General features: G+C 41.7%; 1 protein-coding gene across 5 annotated transcripts in view; it reads left to right on the forward strand.

Annotated features, from left to right (window-relative positions):
* The window catches only part of dcaf6 (ddb1 and cul4 associated factor 6), a 59,533-nt gene that overhangs the window by 10,289 nt on the left and 21,823 nt on the right, over positions 1–27,421 (forward strand). For 2 of the 5 annotated variants that reach the window (XM_034185925.1, XM_034185926.1), the window contains exons 3-11: positions 5,119–5,211; positions 6,449–6,634; positions 6,753–6,866; positions 8,047–8,182; positions 9,171–9,382; positions 14,476–14,569; positions 20,843–20,962; positions 23,322–23,648; positions 23,961–24,131. In XM_034185925.1, coding sequence (XP_034041816.1) covers positions 5,119–5,211; positions 6,449–6,634; positions 6,753–6,866; positions 8,047–8,182; positions 9,171–9,382; positions 14,476–14,569; positions 20,843–20,962; positions 23,322–23,648; positions 23,961–24,131 — 1,453 coding nt within the window. Of the gene's footprint in view, positions 1–5,118; positions 5,219–6,448; positions 6,635–6,752; positions 6,867–8,046; positions 8,183–9,170; positions 9,383–14,475; positions 14,570–20,842; positions 20,963–23,321; positions 23,649–23,960; positions 24,132–27,421 lie in introns of all 5 variants that reach the window. The other 3 variants (XM_034185928.1, XM_034185929.1, XM_034185927.1) reach the window with 2 other exon arrangements.

Raw genomic sequence — 27,421 nt, forward strand, 5'->3', positions numbered from 1 at the left:
AGGACTGAAATCTAGCCAAATTCACCTGTAGTGTTGTTGGGAATACTAGAAACTGAAATCAGGTGCCCTTTTGGATAATTAGCTAATTATGTAATCATAATTCTGTTAATTAAGTATCACCATTATTGAAAAGAAAACTGATTTTGCCATAACACTTAGAACTTCGAATAAATATGTATGAGATAAGTGTCAAATTCAGGAGGTGTCCAAATAACATATCTAAGAATCCTAAAGAGGTTGTAATTGTGCAAATATGGCTAAAACAAAAAGTACGCCTCGCACCAGATAAGACAAAACCCAGAGCAAGATGATTCCAAAGTCACTGAAACACTTTTTGAAGCTCTGTGATTGTTCATTCATCAACTTCAGTCACAACTTCTGGATCCAGAGAAGCTGGGAACTTTGCAGTCTCCACAAGCAAATGTACACTCAAGGCCATTCCTGCGACAAGTGCATTTCAAAGTACTACATCCAGTTTTACAGTTACAGTGAATAATTTCAAGTAGGTGGTCTGGAGTTGGCGGCAGGTCTGTTTGTACTGGAAGAAACTCGCCATTCTTTTCCTTCCATTCTCATATTTGATGGAAGACACGTAGTGAGTGGTGCTTTGCTGCACCTGAAGTTGGTGGCAAAACCTGTGCCTGAATCTCTTTCAAATACCTGACAATCTTTACTTTAAATCGCTGGCATCTAATTTTGTCAAGGCTGGCATTTTTTCCTCCATTGTACAGGGACACAGTTGCCTTCTTCCCAGCTTCAATAATTCAATCATGTTCAGTATTTGGGCCAGTCAGAAAGATTTCTCCATGTTTCCTCAATTCAGAATCACTGAATTATTAATTATTAATTATCCAAAAAGGCACCCATTTTCAGTTTCTAGTATTTCTAACAACACTACAGGTGAATTTGGGTAGCAGTTCAGTCCTTCTTTTGATGACAAATACAAGGTTTCTAGTTGTTTGACTGGTTCTTTTGCTGTTCATACCTAATTAATTTAACCTTTATTTAACCAGGTTGGTCCCATTGAGATCAAGATCTCTTTTACAAGGGAGACCTGGACCGTCATAAAGTTTCTGATTCACCAAACCTGCATGCCAGAGCACCTGGAGGGAACACATGGAGAACATGCAAACTCCACACAGAAAGACTACAGCTGGGAATCCAATACATGACCTTCTTGCTGTGAGGCAACAGTGCTAACCACTTATCCACCATGCTGCCCATTAACATATGTACATAATTAATATGAATTAGCATATTTTGTGCCCTTCCACCCCTTCTATTGTTCTCTATTTTTAATGTTATTCCTGGGGTGTATCAGAGGCGAATCCCACATGAAACATTGTTTTTTTGTTTTTTTACAGTTGCTGGTGGATTGGAGCCTTAAATTGAATAACTTGATTGGACTATCAGTCTGACTGAAGCCTCTGAGTCTGACTAGTAGCAGGTCTTTGGCTTCCAGAAACTTGAAGCTGACGTCGGAGTCGCATGTCCTGCCACTCGATCACTGACACAGTCACTGTGACCAAACAGCTACAACATACCGCCGTGTTCAGTTCAGCACTTGGCCTCATTTAAAGATGACTTATACAAAACAATGTCAGCCCAAAAATCTGCGCCACTCACCTCCACTCATCACATGTGAAGCGCTGAGAATTAAAATTAACTTCAGGTAGAATTGTCCTTTTGTCTCATTTAGTGTGTTAGGGGGGGAAAAAAGCAACAAACAAAACAACTTTCAAAATTACAGCTGCTCTTCAAGGCTCCATATCCCAGCCCCCCCCCCCCCCCCCCCACACACACAAAACAACCCAAAAACAAAATAGACAATAAAATAAAATCAGGTCAACAGAAAATCATATTTGGAATGTCCATAATGATATATTCCAAGATAGATTAAATGAGATTTTTATTTACTTTTAAAGAAAGTAATTAATTACCAAAGAAATGTTGTATCTTCTGGATTCTAAATTACAACAAACTATAAGTCACATCAGTCAAAAAGTGCATCATGAAGAGGAACAAAAAATACACATTTCATTAGAGTATAAGTTGCATTTATCTTTGTGGTGCTACCACTTCATGCAACAAGAAACAAAATAATTTGAATGTAATTTTAATTGTTCTTAAAGCACTCTTGTTATACCATTCTGTTGTCTTTCAGGTGGAAAGCATTGTTCTGTAAAAGTACTCCTTTAAGACAAAGAACATTTTTCTCATACAAAGCTGCTTCTTCAGCTCCAGAGTGTAAATGACGGTATCTCATTCAATATACAGGATCCACGTGTGTAGACTGTTTCCATAGATAATAATGCACTATTTTTATAGATCTATATACACATATACATACATATATACATACACAGTGCATCTAGAAAGTATTCACAGTGGTTCAGTTTTTCTACATTTTGTTGTGTTACAGCCTTATTCCAAAATAAAGTAAATAAATTTTTTCCCCTCAAAATTTTACTCACGACACCCCATAATGACATGAATTTTTTTTGCACATTTATTACAAATACAGAAAACTAAGAAATCAACTATAAAGCAAGGTGTGTGTGTGTGTGTGTGTGTGTGTGTGTGTGTGTGTGTGTGTGTGTGTGTGTGTGTGTGTGTGTGTGTGTGTGTGTGTGTGTGTGTGTGTGTGTGTGTGTGTGTGTGTGTCTCACATATCTCTCTGACTGTCAGGTCGGCCTCAGCTTTCAGCTATGGCTTGCACATGGCACGATGATGTGCACCCTTTATCATGAAAACTTTTGGTATTAATTTTCAAAACCTTTATAAAGAAGTCGTCATTATTGGCACAAGGAGGAACATTCTCATGCACCAGCTTCGACAAAGATCGTTGATAAAGATGAGTCACTCTCTGCCTTTAAACAGAGGCTTAGCTCTAACACATTCACGTGGGAGAGACGAAAAAAATAAATTAAAGAAATAAAAACACTCAGAGATATGTGAGCTACAGACACTTCTTGCTTTATTATCACAAGGTGGAACGTTCATCAACAAATCTCCCACCTTTCTATAGAAGTATGTACTTCCTGCGGGCACTGCACTAGTGTACATAAGTATTCACTTGTCTGGTTTGTCTGTCTGATGAGTCAAAGATTGAACTCTTTGGCGTGAATGCCAGGCGTCATGTTTGGAGGAAACCAGGCACCATCCCTCCAGTGAAGCATGGTTGTGGCAGCATCATGTTGTGTGGATGTTTTTCAGCAGCAGGAACTGTGAGACTAGTCAGGATTGAGAGAAAGATGAATGCAGCAATGTACAGACACATCCTGGATGAAAACCTGCTCCAGAGTGCTCTTGACCTCAGACTGAACAAAACTGCCCAAAGATAGGTGCGCCAAGCTTGTGGCATCATATTCAAGAAGACTTAAGGCTGTAATTGCTGCCAAAGGTGCTTCAGCAAAGTATTAAGCAAAGGGTGTGAATACTTATGTACGTTTGATTTCTTAGTTTATTATTTTTAATGAATTTGCAAAAATTAAAAAGAAGCCTTTTTCCTGTTGAATTTATTCTATTTTGGAATAAGGCTGTAATATAACAAAAGGTGGAAAAAGTGAAGCGCTGTGAATACTTTTCAGATGCACTAAATGCAGTTCATTTACCATTTAAGCCTAGTTCTCTCAGGAAGTCCTGAAGTGATGTTGATGGTAAACCTCTGCAACATGCCTCGACTGGAAAGAGCACTACTTGCAACCACATAGCTCACGACTCATCACTCAAGTTCTCGTATTTTCCTCTCTTCAGTAAATGAGAGATCCCCATCCTGTCCTCCTATTGGACTGGACATTACACAGACAGTCATGTAACCCTGGACAGAAGAAGAGCCTTTGTCATTGTACATATATACATACATACAGTGAAATGTGTCCTCTGCATTTAACCCACCCTATTTACAGTTAGACACAATCCAACCACTAGGAGCAGTGGGCAGCCACAGTCTGGCACCCGGTAACCATCTGCAGATGTGGAGACGCTGCCTTACTCAGGGGCAGAGAAAAGAGCAGACCCTACGCAGGTTTTTGATTGTGGGAGGAAACCAGAGTTCCTGGAGGAAACCCACGCAGACACGGGACGAACACGCAAACTCCACAAAGGGCAGGAAGCGATCCCACGACCTTCTTGCTGAGGCACCAGTGTTAACCACTAAACCACCTTGCCGCCCCAAGCACCACGTCTAGTCTGTGTGTGAGTGTAGCAATGTTGTCCAGGAAGACAAATGTCTTCCTCAACTCTGGGAACATATCCCATTCTTATGTTGAATCTAAATTTGAGTGGTGGTACGTGGTCTTCTTGGTTGGCACCTGATCAACTGCTGTGAGGAAATAAATTGGCTCAGGGAGCGATGTTTCATGCTGGTTAGCTGCGACTCACTTGGGTTTGACCCACTTGGCAGTTTTATTGAATGCCTTTTCATGCCTATATCTGCATTGACCTTCTGCAAGTGCTATTAAGTTGTAATGTTGGGGTATGGTTCAGGATGTGCTGTGCCACACTGCTTACAGGGTGTATTCTGATTTTTGCCCCTAAGCCATTGGCAGAAGGTTTGCAGTTTGCACATAGACAAGCAGTAACAAGTTGGGTTAAGAACATGAAGTGTCAAAGGCAGGAAACTGATTCAGTAAACCTGCTTAAAACCTTGTTTATAGGCCATGTATCATTATGTATCACCAATAACACTGTGCAGACATGCTACACTGAATTATGTAAAAAGGTCTGCTGCTGAAATTATACATGAATGCAATACATCTTGAATTTTTTTTTTAATAGATGTAATCTCATTACATCCAACTTTGAGTGGTGAAGCATACGTATATCCTGAAATATAATACGTTTGATGAATTCCTATTTGCAGATTTATTTTAATGAATTTTAAATTAGGGTTGTTTGAGTTCATGTAAAATTGGATTTTTTTTTTTTTTTTTTTTTTGTGCAGGCCACCTGTAGCAGGCACATAGCTTGCTTTTAGATATTTGATTCTCTCCCCCCCATCTGGAATTTAGTCATTCATAACATTTCTTGGTTTTGTGTCTAGTTTTTGAGATTCAGATTATTGTTATTCTATTAAATTTGACAAATTGGTGTATCTTATCCCTTCTCTCTGCACAGGTCAACACCATTTCATGGAACGATACAGGAGAATACATTCTTTCGGGTTCAGATGATACCTTTCTGGTCATCACCAACCCATACAACAAAAAAGTATGTAGTGATCAAAACAGTATATTGTATCCACAATTCCACTTTTAAATCTGTTTTATGAAGGAACAATGAAATCATGCATATGAGCTGTTTTTCATGAGTAAGCTGTAGATGAATTATTCTGAAAATGACTGCACTGAAAGGTGTTGTAACAAGAAAAAAATACATTTTGGTGATGGTGTTCTTAACTGTCTAGCTTTGTGGGATACCTTTTTTGGAACTAGTAATGTATACTTAAGTATCTTGCAAAACAAAAACAACTTGAGGGCACATAGAGTATGTCATGTCTAATTATCTGCAAATGCAGTTTAAATTCAGATTTGACAGTGCAGTAATGGACTGTTGGTCCTTAGCAGAAGATTGTGCTGTAATGAATGCTGCTCTGATTTTAGTTGTTTTTGTTACAGAAAAGGCAAATCATTAAAACCATGCTTTCACTGTAGCAATCTTCCAACCCAATGCACATTCTCACTAACCATAGTGGTTTACTGCTATAATATTTAACTTTATCAGTCAGGTTAGTCAGTCAAATCCATTGTGTGCCATGGGAATTGACATATAGATTGAAATCAGACAGGAGTCTCCATGGCACTGATGTTTGTAGATGATGTGACCTGTAGTAAGAGGAGGCAGCAGGTTGAGGTGGAGTTGCGCTCTGGAGAGAAGGGGAATGAAAGCCATTTGTAGAGTGAGTGAGTGAGAAAGAGAAGGTGGATGAGTTTTAGTACTTGGGTTCAACTGTTTAATGTAACGGAGTGTGATGAAGAAGAGAGTGCGGGCAGGGTGTAGAAGGATATCTGCAAGAGTAAAAGGAGAAAGCTGACAAGACTAGTAAGAACAGTTATGTTATATGGCTTAGAGGTTGTGGTCCTAACAAAAAGACAGGAGGCAGAACTGAAGATGCTGTAATTTTCCTTGTGTGTGATGAGGAATGATAGGATTAGGAATCAGCCTGTTAGGGGGACAGTGCAGGTGGAATGGTTTGGAGACAAAGTGAGATAGGTGAGGTAGTGATGGTTTGGACATATGCAGAGGTGGGATGTGGGGCATGTTCAGAGAAGAATGCTGAGGATGGACTTGCCAAACAGGCAGCAAGGACATGCAGGTAGTTTGTCTGATAAAAGATGTGGAAGACAGGATGAGATAGAGACTGAGGATCTACTGTGGTGACCCTGAATGGGTGACTTGTATTTTTCCTTCTTGTAAAAGGCTTCATATTTTTGATGCTCATCTCCAGGTCAAAAAATCAATACGTTCAGGACATCGGGCAAATATCTTCAGTGCTAAGTTTATGCCTCACACCAATGACCACGAGATCATCTCCTGCTCTGGAGATGGCATCATCTACTACACCCACACCGAGAAGAGTCCTGAGTATAACCGACAGTGTCAGTTCACCTGCCATTATGGAACAGCTTATGAGGTAGTGAAAAAGAGAAACTGTTGGCCAACATCCTACAGAGTTGATTCAACAACACAAAATATGATTTACCATTTGTGTCTTTTCCTCTCAACATCTTTTTCTTGTTTTGATTTGGCAGATTATGACAGTACCAAATGACCCCTACACCTTTCTGTCATGCGGAGAGGACGGCACAGTGCGATGGTTTGACCTTCGCACAAAAACAAGTTGCACTAAAGAAGACTGCAAAGATGTACGTACAATAGTGCTGTCCCCACCCTAAAAAAACAAAACAAAAAAAAAACAAACAAAAAAAAAAACGGGTACTTATATTGATTGGATTTGTCATTGGACTGATTCAAGCAACACAGATACTAATATATATATATATATATATATATATAAAACTCATTTTTCTGGAGAAGGGTTACCATATATAGACACACTTAAAAACTTAAAAGCATAACCAACAATCATGTAGCTGTCTTTCAACTGTCAAGCCTTCATGTATGAGCAAGGTCGACCACATTAATGGGCCTAGCTATGACGCTAGCTAACAAGTTCGTTGCTGTAGTTGCTCCTTAGGGTAGTTTTTTAAAAAATGTCATTAAACATTAATACAGATTGAAGAAAACATTCCACTAATTTTAAAGGTTTCCAAACTCCCATCTTGAATTAATTTTTAGAAATTTGAAGCAACAACAAAATTAAAGTGTGCATGTGTGTAAAAACAAACAGTTTAGACACAGTCAGACCTGTAAACAAACAGTTGTCTAGCTGTTTTAGAGGATCACCTAATTAACTTGACACTAATTTTGTCACACTAGCAACCCAACCTAGCTCGTAAGCTTACAAGCTAGTTGTGACAATAGTCACAGTGTTGGTTTTTAAACGTGTCAAAGCTAATAGTTTGCAACAATAAAAAAAAAACAAAAAAACAAAAGTGCATAAGTTTAATGTGTATAATGAGTTTGAGGACAGCAAAGCAAACATCATCTACATAGACACATTAAAGTTATTTCCGCTTGATATCACAGACAGCATGTTTGAGTTCTGCTGCCTTTATCTGAAAGTTTCTTGCCTTCGATTATTTGTAGATGTCTTATGTGTGTCAGTTGGAGCTGAAGGGTTGGTGTGTGAGAAGCTCTTATTTTCCAGGTAGTGTTGAGTGTTCTCCCATTTCATGCTCAGTGTCTGTGACCTTAAAGCTCCCCAAATAGTTATACCAGCCTACGTTGCCACTCTTTCTTAATGAACTTACAGCCTGTGAGTGTCTACCACTGATTAAAAAATAAATCCAGTGAGGTTTGTGGACATATCTCCCTTATGAATATCAGTATGCAACTTTTAATTTTGCAGGCGGTGATAATGAAATGAGCATTTTGGTCCAAAACAGTCAGAAGATGTTCATGCTATCTTTGCTGTCATTTCAGGACATTCTGATTAACTGTCGCAGGGCAGCAACATCTATTTCTGTATCTCCCCTGGTGCCATACTATCTTGCTGTGGGCTGTTCAGACAGCTCAGTGCGCATATATGACAGACGTATGCTGGGCACCAGAGCTACAGGTAAACTGTGACAGCATTTACTCTGCTGTTTCTTCAGTCTTACGTAGTTTGGATTTATAATTAAAATCATGTTGGCACATATTATGAGTGGTTGAGCTGATGATTTTATATATTGCATATATTTTGCCCTTTAGTGGGTATCATACAGACTGGATAATTAAATAATAACACTGGCTAATTGTTTCTTCTCCACATGAACTAAGCAAACGTGGGATTGGTTGGGACACAATGAGGTTGACCCACTTTGCATAAGAGAGGTATATGTTATTTTTGCAAACTCAAGACTTCACGGTAGTGAAGATTAGCAATGAGCAGCCAATCATCCTGAAAGAAACACAGCCAAAGTGGCAGAAATATGAATAGGCACTTTCAGTCAGATCTTTAAGAATGTAATCAGAGTGAAAACGTGATGTAGCGATCTGCAAGTTGGGCCTTTAGCCTTGAGTTGAAGTGACAGGCTTGGTATCCAGGCAACCATAGATTTTGATATATTGGAGAAACCCTCAGTGATGTCACCCAAAGATTTTCTGATGAGCAGTTTTGACGCTCAAATGGAGCAACTCTGGATGTCACCATGTTGGCATTGGTTAACTCTACCTAACTCCTGGCCAACCCATGAATGAGTAAAGAGGCAGAGCATGGGCAAGACTGGCGTGACCTGGGCGGGATGAATGAAGCTCAAACAAACACCCCAGATCTCATTTCCAAGCAAAGCTATGGATTACAGGCCAACTTTGGTTTGGGCTATTTTTAAATGGAAAAGTTTTCATAATTGATGGCTTGGGTGTGGGTATCAGTGAGCCTGATAGATTTAACAGTTTTACCCAATAATTAAACAGGACATTTTGATTGTGTAGCCAGACCTCACCTTTTCAATACATTTCATGAAAAAATGTTTTCTTTTCGACAGTCCTGCGAAAGATCCAACCAAGCAGCAAACATAAAAAAAAAAAATCTCATTGTGGCTGTGGTTCTTTCTTAACCTCAGGTAATTACATGGGCCGTGGAACGACGGGCATGTGCGTGAGGTTCGTACCAGCCCATCTCTCCAACAAGTCCTGCAGGGTGACCTCCCTCTGCTACAGCGAGGACGGCCGAGAGGTGCTGGTCAGTTACTCCTCTGATTACATCTATCTGTTCGATCCCAAAGATGACCAAGCTCGAGAACTGAAGGGCCCATCTGAGGAGAGACGGGAGGAGGTGGGTTTTCATTGCGTCTTTGTTGCCTCTACTTTTTTTGTCTTTCACATTTTGTTTTACATCGTCAAATAGCGATGATGTAGATCTTCCCTCTAGTAGGTTCTTACCCTTTCTACTTATCACTTTGTGGCCATCTTCAGAGGTCAGTGCAGACACAGAGCAGTCAGGTATTTGAGCTTTTGGGGTGAAATGCTTGTGTCAGAAGTCGGATCCATCCTTTGTTGGTTTTGTCCATAAATACGTCTGTCTTTAGATGATTGAATTCTGCACAGCCTACTAATTATTTAGCTTTACACACTGTAGTGGTAACGTGTTCGTCATTCTCCTGCAGTGAAGATAAACTAAACAGTCCTGTTGATGAATTAGTCAATAGATTAACCAAAACAGTCAATGATTTTGTTGATTAAATTGTTTATAAAGCAGTCATGCCGAGGTCACTGGTTCTTATGGATGTTAACCATTAAACTAATCAATAAATTAGTCAGTGTAGAAAACTGGAAAAACACTACCAAGGCAACTTCCAGTCCCTACCTCATAAAAATCTCAATTCTAATTTCTTATGAAAATTTTGGGGGGGTTGCTGCTTATCCAAATTTGCCCTGTAATTCAATTAAATTTATTTGCTCAGTAATAAATCACAACAGAAGTCATGTCAAGGTGCAACACGTGAGCAAATTTTAAAACTTACCCATTCCATGAGCGAGCACATTGGCAACAGTGGTAAAGAAAAACTCCAGCTGTACTCTTTAATTATAGGAAGAAACCTCAAGCAGACCAGACTCAGTAAAATGACCATCTGCTATGAGCATTTTAACCAGACAGAACAAAGCATTACACAGAATTGTTAGAACATGCAGTGACAGAAATGTAGCAGTGAAGCAACCACATACAGTCCGCTCTTCACAGTGAATGATGGTTGAAAAGATAACCAGGAGGTGAAGGTTGAAGTCCCAGTGAAATGGACTGAATTAGTAAGTCAGTGATTGTCAGTCAACCATTACCAGGTTCTCACCTCAATCCTCGCCATGTCAAATATTCTACTTCTTTTCAGCAACTTGCAGTTTTTGGATGATACTTGCATTCAAACCAGCAACACACGGGTGAATGTGCAGGGGGTGTTAAAGAAGAAGAAGAAATTTTAGTTGTTTGGGATAAAATGTAAACACTCTAGGCACAAATATGTCTACTTAAGTACACAGACCTGCGTAGCGTTGGCTAACTTTGCTCCAGGCGGCATAGGTTCAGATGGTAAAGTTAATTAAACTTTGCATCCTGATCATCTCAGACTTATTGTTCTTAGGTTATGCTGCATTTCACTAGTTTGGAACTGCATAAACTGCAATCATACAGACATGAATAATCTTGATATACGGTGCATCTGGAAAGTTTTCACAGCGCTTCACTTTTTCCACATTTTGTTATGTTACAGCCTTATTCCAAAATGGAATAAATTCCTTTTTTCTCTCAAAATTCTTCTCACAACACCCCATAATGACAACATGAAAAAAGTTTTAAGTTTTTTGCAAATGTATTAAAAAATAAAAAATGAAGAAATCACACGTACATAAGTATTCACACCCTTTGCTCAGTACTTTGTTGGTGCATATTTGGCAACAATTACAGCCTCAAGTCTTCCTGAATATGATGCCACAAGCTTGGCACGTCTGTCTTTGGGAGCATCAGTGCACAGCCATTTTCTCTCCAGAGATGTTCAATTGGATTCAGGTCTGGGCCACTCAACGACGTTCACAGAGTTGTCCTGAAGTCACTCCTTTGATATCTTGGCTGTGTGCTTAGGGTCATTGTCCTGCTGAAAGATGAACCGTTGCCCCAGTCTGAGTCCAAGAGCGCTCAGGAGCTGGTTTTCATCCAGGATGTCTCTGTACATAGTTGCATTCATATTTTCCTCAATCGTGGCTAGTCTCCCAGTTCCTGTAGCTGAAAAACATCCACATTTGGCACTCATGGCAAGAATTCAATCTTTGTCTCAGCAGACCAAAGAATTTTGTTTCTCATGGTGAGAGACCTTCAGGTGTCTTTTGGTAAACTCCAGGTGGGCTGCCATGTGCCTTTTACTAAGGAGTGACTTCCATCTGGCCACTCTACCATACAGGCCTGATTGGTGGATTGCTGCAGAGATGGTTGTCCTTCTGGAAGGTTCTCCTCTCTCCAAAGAGGAATGCTGGAGCTCTAACAGAGTGACCATCGAGTTCTTGGTCACCTCCCTGACTAAGGCCCTTCTTCCCCGATCGCTCAGTTTAGACATGCGGCCAGCTCTAGGAAGAGTCCTGGTGGATCTGAACATCTTCCATTTATGAATGATGGAGGCCACTGTGCTCATTGGGACCTTCAAAGCAGTAGGAATATTTCTATACCCTTCTCCAGATTTGTGACTTGAGACAGTCTTGTCTCAGAGGTCTACAGATAATTCCTTTGACTTCGTGTTTGGTTTGTGCTCTGACATGCACTGTCAACTGTGGGACCTTATATATAGACAGGTGTGTGTCTTTCCAAATCATGTCCATTCAACTGAATTTACCCCAGATGGACTCCAATTAAGCTGTAAAAACATCTCAAGGATGATCATTTGAAGCAGGATGCACCTAAACTCAATTTTGAGCTTCATGGCAAAGGCTGTGAGTACTTATATACATATGGTTTCTTAGTTTTGTTTTTTTTATTTTTTTATTTTTTTGGTTAGTTTTTGTTTATGTACACACACACACACACACACACACACACACACACACACACACACACACACACACACACACACACACACACACACACACACACACACACACTCATCTTCATCCGCATCATCCAATTAAGGGTTGCGAGGGGTCGGAGCCTATCCCAGCAGTCCTAGAACATGTGGCAGGGTACACCCTGGACAGGACGCCAGTCTGTCACAGGGCCACATATAGACAAACAGACACATTCACACCCGCACACACAAGTGTGGGTGAAAGTTTCCAATCCACCTAATCTGCATGTTTTTTGGATGTGAGAGGAAGCCGGAGCACCTGGAGAGAACCCACGCATGCAAGAGAAGCAAATGACCCCGAAACTCCAACAGACTGAGGAGAGAGACTGTAGAGGCGGACAAAAATAGCAAAAAGGAAATAAAAATTAATGAAGGGTGAAGGCTGTCTGAAATGTCCAAATAAAATGTTGGTATGTCATTTAACGTTGCAGTGAAATTTTGGAATATTTTGCACGCGTCACAGTTTTGGTTCATGAATCAGATACATAAGAAGTTGCAGATGTGTGATATTAGATGAACTTTTTCACGTGCGACAAGGTGTGCTGGATCATGGTGTTTTCATGCTTGTAGTGAGTTCAGCTCTGTTGAAATGCAGCCGTCGCCACCGCACACATGCCTTTCCAAATACAGTGACTGATGCACACGGCATCTTCAAAAATAGATCAGGCCACGGTGAGGACGGGCTGCCATGGAAAGACTTATCTCCCCTCTTTCCTTTTTTCCTCCACCTGTAGCACCTTTCTGTTTCTGTCTCCCCCTGTTTTTATCTCTGATTCCTTCCATTATCACGTCAGTCTCTGCTTCTTTTCACCGCATCTAGAAGCGATGATTGATGGTCCTGCCACCAGAGCACCGTTCTGTGTCCATAGCTGTCAGACTGTTGCACTGCAGACACAGCAGGGAAATAGGAAAGATAAGGCAACCTGGGGGGAGGGGCCTCTGTGGATAGTGTGCCTTGATATTGAGAGTGGTGACATTACGAGTTTAAAAAAAAAAAAAAAAATGGTCACATGACTCATGGTGCCATCTTGGGTTCAAAATTGCGTTCGCCGTTAATCTGTCTGCAAGTAAATCCAGCTATTTCTTTTTTTTATTTATTCGCTGAAAATGACGGGTTGCTGTGAATTTGGATGCACAAATAGACACAACAAGGGCTTCAGGATGTACAGATTCCCTTCAGATCCGAACAGAACAAATATTTGGGAAAATAAAGTCAGCCGTGTGGGATGAAAGCAACTTCATCGTCAAAACTTTGCGATGTAGGTAAATTTATTGTTCAGTCCCGTGTACAGTAAAACTCACCTAAACCGTCATCATATAAACCAGATATTTGCAGTCACCAGACAAAAAAGGCCCAAAGTTTTTGTATTGTTTTCCATGTAATAAACACCGTGTATATAACAGATTTTGTACAACAGATTTTCACTCACATCGGATAAAATGTCCCGTCCGATCGCAACGTATTTCCATTAAACCCCTCGCATGTGGGACTGGAGTCATTTCTGTGATTAAAAGCCAGACCGTTCATTTTTTTCCCCACACCGTGCAACCTGACGTGCACCTGTTAAATCAGACAGCACAAAAGGCTGTGATTCGACACTTTGCTGCTTTCAGTCCTTCATCTGCCATCATATTATAACAGTATTTACAGTGCGCACGCTGATAAATGGATCAGAAAAGTCCACACAATTACAGCACAAAGTCGGTAAAAGAGGAAAATGTACAGTTTTCCTTTGATTTGTAGGGGTTGATTGTAGAAAGAAAAGCTTGTGGAGGGTCAAATTAGTCCAGAATAAAGCATAATCCAGAAATGGAGAAGTTTAAAACTGTCACAAACATCATTGCATGACATGGAGTTACAGCTGTGCAGCTGCTTAAATCAGGCTTTAAATGAATTAAATAAATCATCATAAATTGTAAATTTGATAGTTTAACTATTTTTATATTTATTTTCATAGCACCTGTACCTGGATGTGTTCCTTTATATGGTTAAATGATTTAAAAAAAATGTTGAAAACATTAAAGGTTCATTCAGTAGTTCAGCGCAGTTGGGCCCAAAATGGCACCATGTTTTGAGTTGACGCCACTCTCTCTATCAAGGCACACTATCTATCTGTGGACCATGACAGGGATGAACGGTGGTTCGCTTTAGGACCAGAGCTATTTTGGTTTGACTGACAAATTGCTAATCCCTGTGTGTGTGTGTGTGTGTGTGTGTGTGTGTGTGTGTGTGTGTGTGTGTGTGTGTGTGTGTGTGTGTGTGTGTGTGTGTGTGTGTGTGTGTGTGTGTGTGTGTGTGTGTGTGTGTGTGTGTGTGTGTTCATAGCTGAAGCAGCCCCCAGTGAAGCGCCTCCGACTGCGAGGTGATTGGTCTGACACTGGACCCCGAGCTCGTCCTGAAAGTGAGAGGGAGAGAGATGGTGAGACCAGCAGTCGTTCCTGAACATCACACGTGCATCGACTTTTTCCAGTACAGCATCGCTCATTTGTACCCTTTTCTGTGATCCACATCAGTCTCTAAATGTGTTGCCGTCTTGTTTGAAAAAAGACACAGAGGGTTATTCCATATGAAATCAACAAGTTCCCGACAGGCAGATGACATTAGGCTCTAAGAAAATCCAAATTAACCTTTTCTTGTTGACCCTTACAGGCCCAGAAAAAGGGCATTTTGGAGGTCAGACCCACCTTGAGCCAAATTTTCTCCATATGATGAATCATTCAGGATACTTATTTCTTTCTGCATTAACATGATGCCATCATAGGATACTTTCAAAACCACATTTCTTTGATTTTGACACAGCTTATGTATTTCAAACCAGGGACTTGGGGGGGCGTAGTATTTTTGGTTTTAAAATAGCCAAACAAGTCTTTGAACCTCCATAAATTGAAAACTATGTAACCAGGGAAACTTTAGAAGTGAAACTGTAGAAGTGGGGTGTAGAAGGTTCCCAGGGCAGTCTGTGAGGACGATTTTGCTCACTGCTCCTGGAAGGAAGGAGCAGAAGACAGCTGTGTGCAGGATTGGGGAGGCAGGAGACAGAGTCTCTTGTTGGCTCTGGTATAAGCGGGAGGAGGAGTGCTAGAGGCTTGAAGCTGATGGGCAGTGATTTGGCCACCACTGCCAAACCCCCAACCGGAGGATGTTGCAGTTAAGGGTCGAAACACTCATTGAAGGTTGGGCACCGTCTGAGGACATCAGCTCCTGGCCGACAGCCACAGTCGTTTCATGGTGTGACTGCATGTGTGTCATCCTCGGATGTACTAATCAAGGTTTTAAAATGAATAAAAAGTACAGCTGGCACACCCCTACAAATGAGATCATTTTTAGCCGCTTATCCGGATCCGGGTCATGGTGGCAGCAGAGCACGCAGCTTGTCCCGCACTTCCCTATCCTCAGCCAAGTCCTGTAACTCTTCCAGGGGAATCCCAGATCGTTCTGAAGCCACCTGGGAGATAAAATCTCTCCAGCATTTCCTGAGTCTTCCCCAGGGCCTCCTCCTGGTTCGACATGCCTGGAAGACCTCCTTAAGAAGACAACCAGGGAGCATCCTCACCAGATGCCTGAACCACCCCAACTGGCTCCTTCCGATGCAAAGAAGTAGCGGCTCTACTCCAAGTCCCTCCCAGATAATAAAGCTTTTTGTCCTGTCCAGGAGTGTAAGCCCAGATACCCGACGGAGGAATGTCATTTTTGCTGCTTGTATCCATGAGCTTATTCTTTCAGTCGTTACTCCAAGCTCATGACCATAGGTGAGGATAGGAAGCGACTGGTAAATTGAGAGCCTCGCCTTCCGGTTCAGCTCCTTCTTTACCACGACGATCCGGTACAACATCTGTAAAATTTCAGACACCACCCCGATCCACCTGTCGAATTCCCACTCCAATTTACAAGAACCTGAGATACCTAAACTCCTCCACTTAAGGCAGTAACTCTGCCCTAACCCAGAGGGGACAATCCACCATTTTCTGACAGAGGACTATGTTGTCAGATTTGGAGTTGCTGATTCTCATCGCAGTTGCTTCGCACTCAGCCTCAGACTTGCTCAATACACATCGGAGGTCACCACCTGATGAAGCCAACAGAACCGCATCATCTGCAACAAGCAGAGATGCAGCTCTGAGGTCACCAATCTGGACACCCTCCAGTTCCAGACTGCACCTTGAAATCATGTCCATGAACTTCACAAACAGGATTGGTAACAAGCGGCAGCTCTGGCGGAGTCCAGTTCCTACCGGAAACAGGTCTGATGTAATGTGGAGAATGCGGGCACAGCTCCTACTTTGGTCATATGGAGACTGGATCAGACATTGCGGCAAATCTGATACCCCATACTCCTGCAGCACCCCCCCACCCCACAGGATACCTCGAAGGGATCGGTTATATGTCTTTTCCAGGTCCACAAAAGACATGTAAAAAGACATTTTTTAAAAAGACAAAAGACATTTTCTCTCAAAAATTCTTGAAAGGGTAGTTGTAAAACAGCTAACTGATCATCTGCAGAGGAATGGTCTATTTGAAGAGTTTCAGTCAGGTTTTAGAATTCATCATAGTACAGAAACAGCATTAGTGAAGGTTACAAATGATCTTCTTATGGCCTCGGACAGTGGACTCATCTCTGTGCTTGTTCTGTTAGACCTCAGTGCTGCTTTTGATACTGTTGACCATAAAATTTTATTACAGAGATTAGAGCATGCCATAGGTATTAAAGGCACTGCGCTGCGGTGGTTTGAATCATAGTTGTCTAATAGATTACAATTTGTTCATGTAAATGGGGAATCTTCTTCACAGACTAAAGTTAATTATGGAGTTCCACAAGGTTCTGTGCTAGGACCAATTTTATTCACTTTATACATGCTTCCCTTAGGCAGTATTATTAGACGGTATTGCTTAAATTTTCATTGTTACGCAGATGATACCCAGCTTTATCTATCCATGAAGCCAGAGGACACACACCAATTAGCTAAACTGCAGGATTGTCTTACAGACATAAAGACATGGATGACCTCTAATTTCCTGCTTTTAAACTCAGATAAAACTGAAGTTATTGTACTTGGCCCCACAAATCTTAGAAACATGGTGTCTAACCAGATCCTTACTCTGGATGGCATTACCCTGACCTCTAGTAATACTGTGAGAAATCTTGGAGTCATTTTTGATCAGGATATGTCATTCAAAGCGCATATTAAACAAATATGTAGGACTGCTTTTTTGCATTTACGCAATATCTCTAAAATCAGAAAGGTCTTGTCTCAGAGTGATGCTGAAAAACTAATTCATGCATTTATTTCCTCTAGGCTGGACTATTGTAATTCATTATTATCAGGTTGTCCTAAAAGTTCCCTAAAAAGCCTTCAGTTAATTCAAAATGCTGCAGCTAGAGTACTGACGGGGACTAGAAGGAGAGAGCATATCTCACCCATATTGGCCTCTCTTCATTGGCTTCCTGTTAATTCTAGAATAGAATTTAAAATTCTTCTTCTTACTTATAAGGTTTTGAATAATCAGGTCCCATCTTATCTTAGGGACCTCGTAGTACCATATCACCCCAATAGAGCGCTTCGCTCTCAGACTGCAGGCTTACTTGTAGTTCCTAGGGTTTGTAAGAGTAGAATGGGAGGCAGAGCCTTCAGCTTTCAGGCTCCTCTCCTGTGGAACCAGCTCCCAATTCAGATCAGGGAGACAGACACCCTCTCTACTTTTAAGATTAGGCTTAAAACTTTCCTTTTTGCTAAAGCTTATAGTTAGGGCTGGATCAGGTGACCCTGAACCATCCCTTAGTTATGCTGCTATAGACGTAGACTGCTGGGGGGTTCCCATGATGCACTGTTTCTTTCTCTTTTTGCTCTGTATGCACCACTCTGCATTTAATCATTAGTGATCGATCTCTGCTCCCCTTCACAGCATGTCTTTTTCCTGGTTCTCTCCCTCAGCCCCAACCAGTCCCAGCAGAAGACTGCCCCTCCCTGAGCCTGGTTCTGCTGGAGGTTTCTTCCTGTTAAAAGGGAGTTTTTCCTTCCCACTGTAGCCAAGTGCTTGCTCACAGGGGGTCGTTTTGACCGTTGGGGTTTTACATAATTATTGTATGGCCTTGCCTTACAATATAAAGCGCCTTGGGGCAACTGTTTGTTGTGATTTGGCGCTATATAAAAAAATTGATTGATTGATTGATTGATGTAGACAGGTTGGTCATACTCCCAAGACCCCTCCAATATCCTTGCGAAGGTAAAGAGCTGCTCCACTGTTCCATGACCAGGACGAAACCCGCATTGCTCCTCCTGAATCTGAGGTTTGACTATTGGTCTAAGACTCCTCTCTAGTACCCTGGCATAGACTTTCCCAGGGATGCTGAGAAGTGTGATTCCTCTAAAATTGTAACACACTCTCCGGTCCATTTTTTTTTTTTTAAGTTGGGGACCACCACCCCAGTTTGCCAATCCAGAGGTACTGTCCCCAATTTCCATGCAATGCTGTGTAAGTGTGTCAGCCATGATAGCCCAACAACATCCAGCAACTTCATCAACTCGGGATGAATCTCGTCCACCCCAGCAACTTGCCTCCGAGGAGTTTTTTTTGTTTGTTTTTTTGGTTATGCCTGTGACTTCCACTAGGGTGATGGCACCAGATCCATCAGAGTCTTCAATCCCTGCCATCCTTCATGGATGGCATGTCAGTAGGTTTGATGAGATCCTCAAAATGTTCTTCCCACCACCTGAAAATATCCTCAGTCCAGTTTTGCAGCTGTCCTCCCCTGCAGAACACACCTTGGGCTAGGAACTGCCTCCCTTTCCTGAAGCACCTGACAGTTTGCCAGAACCGCTTTGATGCTGACCAGAAGTCATTGTTCCATGGCCTCACAAAACTCCTCCCATGCCCAAGTTTTTGCCTCAGCCACCACTGAGGTTGCAGTCCTTCTGGCCTCCTGATACCTGTCTACCAGTTCCGGAGACCTCTGTGCCAACCAAACATGAAAGGCCTCCTTCTTCAGCCTGATGGCTTCCCTTACTGCTGGAGTCCACCAGCAGGTACTTGGGTTGCCGCCACGACAAGCACCGACCATCTTCTGGCCACAGCTCACAGCAGCCGCCTGAGCAGTGGAGGACTTCAACATGGACCATTCTGTTTCCATGTCCTCCACCTCCCTTTGGATCTGGGAGAAGCTTTTTTGGAGGTACGAGTTGAAGGCTGTTCAGACAGGCTCTTCCACCCAACGTTCCAGAAAACCCTCACAATATGTTTAGGTCTTCCAGGTCGGCCTGGTGGCTTACTCCTCCACCCGAGCCTAATCACCAGGTATTGACCAGTTGACAGTTCTGCCCCTCTCTTCACCCAAGTGTCCAAGATACACGGTCACAGGTCTGATGACACGATTACAAAATCGTGTCATCAACCTTTGACCTAGGTTGTTGTGACAACACTTGTACTTATACGCAAACAAGGTGGTTGTTATGGACAATCCATGACCAGCACAGAAGTCCAACAACAAAACACCACTCTGTTTCAGATCAGTGGGGGCCATTCCTCCCAATCACTCACAGACTTCATGCAGATGGTGAGCTCCTATGGAGTTAAAAAAAATAAAATAAAAACGTTACAAGAAAATAAGCGTCGATGCCAAAAATAAAAATGCCACGCTCCCTTTGTAAGGAAACCTCTTTGGAGAATGAACCTAATGTGGTGTTGTCTTTCGGCTGCTCCCTTTTGTGCACAGCTGCCACGACGCATTGGGATATGGCACAAGTTTTACACCAGATGCCCTTCTTGACACAGCTCCAGTTTTACCTGGAGAGACACACAGCCCCTGGTCTTCCTAAGATGTCACCCATCATGTATTAACCAAGACCCACTCTGCTTAGCTTCGGGAATTGGCAAGATTTTTTTATGCATTTTGTGACACTTCCTGCATCTTTCAGTTAAACTTTTCCTCATAGTTTTAAATTGGCTGCACGCCCTGATCCATCACCTGGGCGGAACTTACAAAGTCACGAGTTCACTTTACAGAGCTGTTTGTCATTTCAAGAACATGTATTTTCAGGGGAAAAAAAAGGTCCAAGTCTATAGAGTCCTGTTGCTTCCTGTATTATTTTATGGTTGTGAGACTTCATCCAGTAACCTAAGGCAACTACTGGATCTCTCTGAAGGAGCTTTGATTACTGCTCAAATGACTTTGTGTCAAACGAGTGGTTACTGAAGGACACTCAGATGAGGAGTATCGCTTGCATTGAGAGGGAACATGGTGGCAGTTCTACAGTAACATAATTACAGTGACAGCAAAATCTGGCCATATTTTAATTTACCATTAAAACTTTGCTCTTATTATAATTTAATTATCATAGAATTATCCATCAGCTATGACACTTTGGCTGTGTGGCATGTTTCTCTGTGTATGATCCAGCATGCAGGTGCTTCAGCGATAAAGATGCCAGCGGCTGGAGGAGGCATCCAGGACTCAAAGTGGTTCCATATTGTGGTGGATCTGACCTAACCTGACCTCAAACATGATCCTAAAAAAAAGGCTTTAAAACATCCCATCTGTCCTTTACTGTTTTATTTATGTATTTATTTATTTATTAGAAAAATACATTTCAAAAAAGATATTTTGGTAAATTTTCAGGTGGTCACATGTGAGATGTTTGCCAAACACTGTACTACCACACCACGCTCTAAACTGTTCATTTATATGTATATCTTGTAGGGGAACAGAGCCCAAACGTGTCTCTGATGCAGAGGATGTCGGACATGTTGTCTCGCTGGTTTGAGGAGGCCAGCGAGGCTCAGACCAGCAGAGGAACCAGACCTCAGACACGACCCAGAGGTGAGCATTTATTCGGCACTATCAGCTTTAATTTCTGAGCTTGTTCAGTCTTGATTTTATATGACTGTAAGGCGTTTGTCCTTCACTGACTTTTACAGACACATGAATAATTTTATGTTGCCATGTGCACTTTAATGGACTTTTTTTACTCATTTAATCATGAGGCAGATTCAGGTTTCACATAATTTGAAGTTCAGGAGGAAGGCGAGCTGTCACGTTTCACCGTTTTCAGCCTTCGTGAAAATTGAATGCTTGTTTTGTTTCCTCTAAACTAACTTAGATCTCAGGACAAGAGCTGACAAATTGATTTATTTTTAATCTTTGTCCTTATTATCAACTTGTGTCAAAAACGCTTTGTTGCATTTTGTGTAGAAAAGTGCTGTTAGATCGGCACACTATAGAGTGCTGATGTATACATTTCAGGCATTTCAGTAGCTATAGCGCCATCTTCTGGTTATTGAACAGAAAATATTTTAATTGGCGTGTCTGGTATGAGTAATAAAGCTGTACATTATATAATATGTGTCTTTAGAGTTTGAGTTGTGTACTTGCATATTCAGAAATATGACACCAATAAAGTGTTGTCTGCTCATCGAGCTCAGGTATGAAAATGTCGTCTGCAAATTTAAACACTTCTCAAACTCATTTAAATACTGATTTTTGAATCAGATTTTTTTTTTTCTTTATCTCAGCACATTGGCTTTGTTCCAATCAACATTCTGTTGATAACATGTTAATTACAGTATCTTTGTGTTTGTAACCACAGTGTGGTCACAGTCCCACTGTGGATTTCAGTATGCAAATTGGGGTTATAGATAAGGCTGCAAGGGAAAAATCCCATTGTCTGAATATTATTTTGAATTTTTTTCCCCTTGGGGGGGATTAAAACTTTAAAAAAAATCTTGACATGGCTTCACAGAAAATCCTGAACATACATACATACGTATCTTCTTGATGTCATTGGATAACGAGCATGTATGTCTAAACTTTAGGCTGTTGAATGTAGTTTTCCCTTTGAGAATTGTTTGACTGTTTGTTTGAAATATGTTGAACCCTCGTCCAAGGAAGTTAATGAAAGTCTGGTGGCCAAGCAGTTAGTGTGTTTGTTTGGTTCAAGAACATCTCTGCCCATTCTCCAGGTAATGTGGAGTTGCATCAAGAAGGGCATCTGGCATAAAACGTGTGGCAAATAATCATGCAGATCCATACCCCATGGGGGGCAGGGATTAAAGAACTTACTGTTACATGACCTGCATGTTGGTGCTCCATGATATGGATTACACAATAACGTCAACAACACGACAATGCAGAACACACATTGGCCCATTTTTTTTTATTTATAAGAAAAATAACAGACAAATTAATGAAAAATAATGCCAAATGTCCATTAATTTTGAGATCAATAAACATAATGATATAATGGTGCAGCTCTCATCACCCCCCCCCCCCCCCCCCAATGTTCTGGTGAGTCAAAACACCTGTTAAAATATTTCTTGTAGGCATAACTCATTGTAAAGTAATTTTTACAAGATCAAATTACAGTCATAGAAATGGTAAAATCGAACAAGGAGACTTTTGTCAACTTGTTGAAGTCTGAAAAAAAGCACTTTTAAACATATACAACTGTAAAAAGCTTTGATTCGTTACATTTTGCCACTCTGATTTAACATTGAATAAGTAGAATTGAAAATGAAAATAGTGCAGGGTAAAGTTTTTGCAAGAAAAAAAAAAGGCAATTATTAAATGGGCAATATACTGCAAAACTAGTACATTACTGTGATATTATACTGTCACCATCCAAAAAGTGTAAAATAACATCATCTTAAGTTTAGGTCATTTCACAAACCCTACTTCATTTTTTTTTTTCATCATCACTACAAATGTTGGGTCAGACTGCTCAGATGTTTTGCAGTGTGTTGTGGGTTTCGTTTGAACAGTCTAGTTATATGGAATCAAATCTGTGCCATCAGAGTTTGAATTTGAATTTTTAAAGTTGAATGTTTTTTTAGTATCAAAATCAGAGTTTGAAGTTGAATATCTAAGTTTGAATTTGTTTAGCATCAAAATATTCAGCTTCAACCTCAAAAAAAAAGATTCAACCTCAAAAAATAGAAAAGCAGGGAGAAGTAATCAATCCCTGTTTCAGTCATCCAACCTCACAGATTTACTTCCATCGGTTGCTTCTCCCTGCTTTTCTTTTTTTTTTTTTTTAGGTTTAAATTTTTTTTTTAGGTTGAATTTTTTTGAATTTTTTGAATCAAGTGTGAATAAAGTAGGTAGACATGAAAACATGCAAGACACGTGCCATCCGGGAACTCATTTGGGCAGCTCTGGTCCAACATAGTTTTCTTGATTGCAGGAACAGCTCTCCGTCCAGAGGGGGCGCCAACTGCTCCAACTGTTCCCACAGTGGTCCCCGCCCAGGAGCCCAGCGCTACCGATCGGCCCATGGAGACTGAGACTGAGGTACCTGAAGCTCCTGCCGCCGACGGCCCCATGCCTAAATCCACCTCCTCATCCTCCTCAGGGTCATCGTCAGTGGTTACAGCACCACCTCCTTCCAGCTCCTCATCCGCAGAGAGTTCGGCCCCTTCGTCCTCCCCCCTCACATCCTCCCCTGACTCAGAACAGAGGAGTCAGACCGACACCCCAACACCGACGCCCACTTCAGATCCAGCACTCTCAGGTGTGATTCTTTTCAAACTATCTTAGAAGTTGCAACACATTTGACTCCTCCATCCGACAAGTTAAGTGTTCATACGATTCGGTTTGTGTGCGAATGTGTTTGTTGGAGCCACTCCACTCAAGCCTCACTTCTCTCTCTCTCTCTCTCTCTCTCTCTCTCTCTCTCTCTCTCTCTCTCTCTCTCTCTCTCTCTCTCTCTCTCTCTCTCTCTCTCTCTCTCTTCCTTCAGCGTCTTGTTGTCCTGTCCTCACATCCTCCCCTCGTCTTCTAATCATGCATTCACTCTCCCTCTCTTCCTCTGCCTCTCCGTCAGAGTACGGTCCTCATCGGCTGCCCATAAGTTTAGTGTGTAGGCGTTTGCAGAGGTTACTTCGCCTGGCCGATCCCCCTGGACAGGGTCAGCGGGCGGCCTCTTCTTCCACTGCAACCCCTGAGAGACAATCGCAAAGAACGCCTGCTGCCGCTGAGACACAACCCTGTACAGGTTACCTGCCCCTCCGAGCACCCCCCAAGCAGCACCCCTTTCATACAGGCTGTTCGCCTGTCCCCCCAAACACACACTCCATCCTTCCCTTCCCCACTATGTAGCCAAAGCAGACGTCCAACAGATTCCAAGAAATGACCCGGAGATCTGCCCACTAATCCCATCGTTACCCTCTTTCCATTCACCAGTAACGCAGCTTGCACTTTATTAACCTCTGTCACTGTGACACTAACTCACAGATGCTCTCACGGCATCACTTGTTGCTTGAGTTTTTCACCTACAGCGCTCCCGTTGGAGTGGCACCAGCCAACATATGATGCTCTTCCGTGACACCATCATGGCTTCTGTGGTTGTTTCTCACGTTTGATGACTGTGACATTGGTGCAGACTGAGTCGTTGTCTTAACTACATTTTGTGTTGTCTGCTAACATCATGGAGTGATGACTTGAATTGACTGTATAGTCTTAATTTTGGTGTCAAATGTTTTGCCAAAGGCCCTAAAGCAGGGGTGCTTTAGTTAGGGAGAGTTAGGGAGACAACTAAGAGTATCAGGAAGGTAGCTCTCGAGGACCGAACTTGAGCACCCCTGCCCTAAAGGAACATTTTGGCATTAGCTGAAGTGTTACCATGATAACACCCAAAACCATCAAATTTACTCCCAGATTTTAGGCTTAAATTACTCAGAGATCCCAAATAATAATAATACATTTTATTTACTATTAGTGCTTTTAACAAAGCTCAAAGACAATTTACAGGTTTAAAAACAAAGCACTCAAAACACAATTGCACATTAAACACAATTCTAAAAAGGTGGATTTTGACTTGTGCCTTGAAAGTGGACAGGTTGGTACAGTCATGGATCTGTTTGGGGAGAGAGTTCTAGAGGGAGGGGGCAGATGTGGAAAAGGCTCTGTTACCCCAGGTCTTGTGCTTGGTCCTGAGTGGCACTGACTAGAGTGCCTTTATTGGAGAGTGGTGTCAACTCAGAACATGGCGCCATTTTGGGTCTAACTGAGCTGAACTACTGAGTGGATCTTTTATGTTTTCAGCATTTTTTTAAAAATCATTTAACCACATACAGCAACACATCCAGGTACAGGTGCTATGAAAATAAATATAAAAATAGTTTAGCTATCAAATTTACGTAAATTTACTATTTATGATGATTTATTTAATTAATTTAAAGCCTGATTTATGCAGCAGCTGCTCTGTAACTCCGTGTCATACAGTGACGTGTGTGACAATTTTAAAGTTTTCCATCTCTGGATTATGCTTTATTGTGGACTAATTTGACCCTCAACAAGCTTTTCTTTCTACAATCATCACCTCCAGTTCAAAGGTAAGCTGTACATTTTCCTCTTTTACCGACGTCATGCTGTAAATGTGATGCGGACTTTGCTGATCCATTTATCAGCATGCGCGCTATATAATATGATGGCAGATGAAGGATTAAAAGCAGAAAAGTGTCAAATCACAGCCTTTTGTGTTTGATTTAACAGGTGCACATCAGGCTGTGGGTCCGAGTCTGAGCACCCTTTGAAAAAACTAAACGGTTGGACTTTTAATCACAGAAATGGCTCCTCTCCCACTTTCCAAAAATTGGCGAGTGTCAGAGCTGAACTTTAATTTGTACCTCTGCACGTCCAGACTGCTATAGTTTTTAATGGAAATACATTGTGATCGACGGGACATTTTATCTGACGTGATCGAGAAATCCGTTATATACAGTGTTTATTACATGGAAAACAATACAAAAACTTTGGGACTTTTTTTGGCCGGTGACTGTGAATATCTGGCTTTGATGATGTCACTTTCCATCCCACACAGCTGACTTTCTTTTCCCAAATTTTTCTTCTGTTCGGATCTGACGGGAATCTGTACATCTTGAAGCTCCTTGCTGTGACTATTTGTGCATCCAAATGCACAGCAACCCGGCATTTTCAGCAAATAAATAAATAAAATAGCTCGATTTTGATGCAGACACATTAACAGCCAATGCTATTTTTGCCTCAAAATGGCACCATGAGTTACGTGACCGATTTTTTTTTTTTTTTGACTCGTCGCCACTCTAATAAAGGCACTCTATCACAGGAGGTTGGCATCAGAGGAGTGGAGGCGGTGGGAAGGAGTGTGATGGCGAAACATGCCTGAGAGGTAGGAGGGGGCCTGATTGTATGAGGAGAAGAATTTTGAAGTGGATCCACTGTGGGACAGGAAGCCAATGGAGGTTCTTGAGAACAGGAGTGATGTGGTCACGGAAGCAGGTGTGGGTGAGCAGACGAGCAGCAGAGTTCTGAATCTGCTGGAGTTCATTGAGTATTTCTGAAGATGTACCATGTTGCAGTGGTCTAACCTGCATGTGATAAAGGCGTGGATCAGGGTTTCTGCTGCAGAAAAAAAGAGCGATGGACGAAGATGAGCAGTGTAAATGAAGTGAAAAAAAGCAGGTCTATTGATGCGATTAATGTGGTGTTCAAAAAAAAGGTTGGCATCAGAAATGACTCAAAGGTTGCAGATGTAAGGGGAGGGAGATGGGGTGGAGCGCTATTTACATAGCGCTTTTCCATCTACATCAGATGCTCAAAGCGCAAATTATGCCTCACATTCAACCATTCACACACCAATCAGATGCTGCCTTGCAAGGTGCTCAATACACACCGGGAGCAACTCGGGGATTAAGGACCTTACCCAAGGGCCCTTAGTGATTTTCTGGTTAGGCTGGGGTTTGAACCGAGGATCCGCTGGTCTGAAGTCCAGCGCTTAACCACTAGACCGTCACCTCCTCAAATGTAATCTCAGTGAGGCATTTAGAGAGAGTGGAGTGAGTTGCAGTGGTGATGGATTTGGTGAATATGTAGAGCTGGTCGTAGTCAGCGTAACAGTGAATACGAAGACTGTGATGACGTATGATTTTACCAAGGGGAAGCATGTAGAGGATAAAGAGGAGATGACCAAGCACTGAGCCCTGGGGGACGCCTTGCTATTTGCCGGACATTTTACTGAAAATAACCAGAACTTCCATGTTTTGAGGAAACACAGGTATTTTAATATTAGCAATAATTTGACATCACAATTGAGACCAAACAACCAAAACAAGCATCTGCTTCTAAGTCAACTTGTGATGCAGCAATTTCTTATTTGCTATGGTTTCATGTGGAATCAAAATTTGGAACCAGACTGGTTGTTGAGCTCAAACAAGAATTCATCCGATGTTTGATTATCGGCAGTGCCGCGTATAGCTGCACAGTTAATTTGAGAACCTGACGACAGTCATGATGTTTAGTTAAAAT

Source organism: Thalassophryne amazonica, chromosome 14 (assembly GCF_902500255.1).
Source record: "Thalassophryne amazonica chromosome 14, fThaAma1.1, whole genome shotgun sequence".
NCBI classification, from domain to species: Eukaryota; Metazoa; Chordata; class Actinopteri; order Batrachoidiformes; family Batrachoididae; genus Thalassophryne; species Thalassophryne amazonica.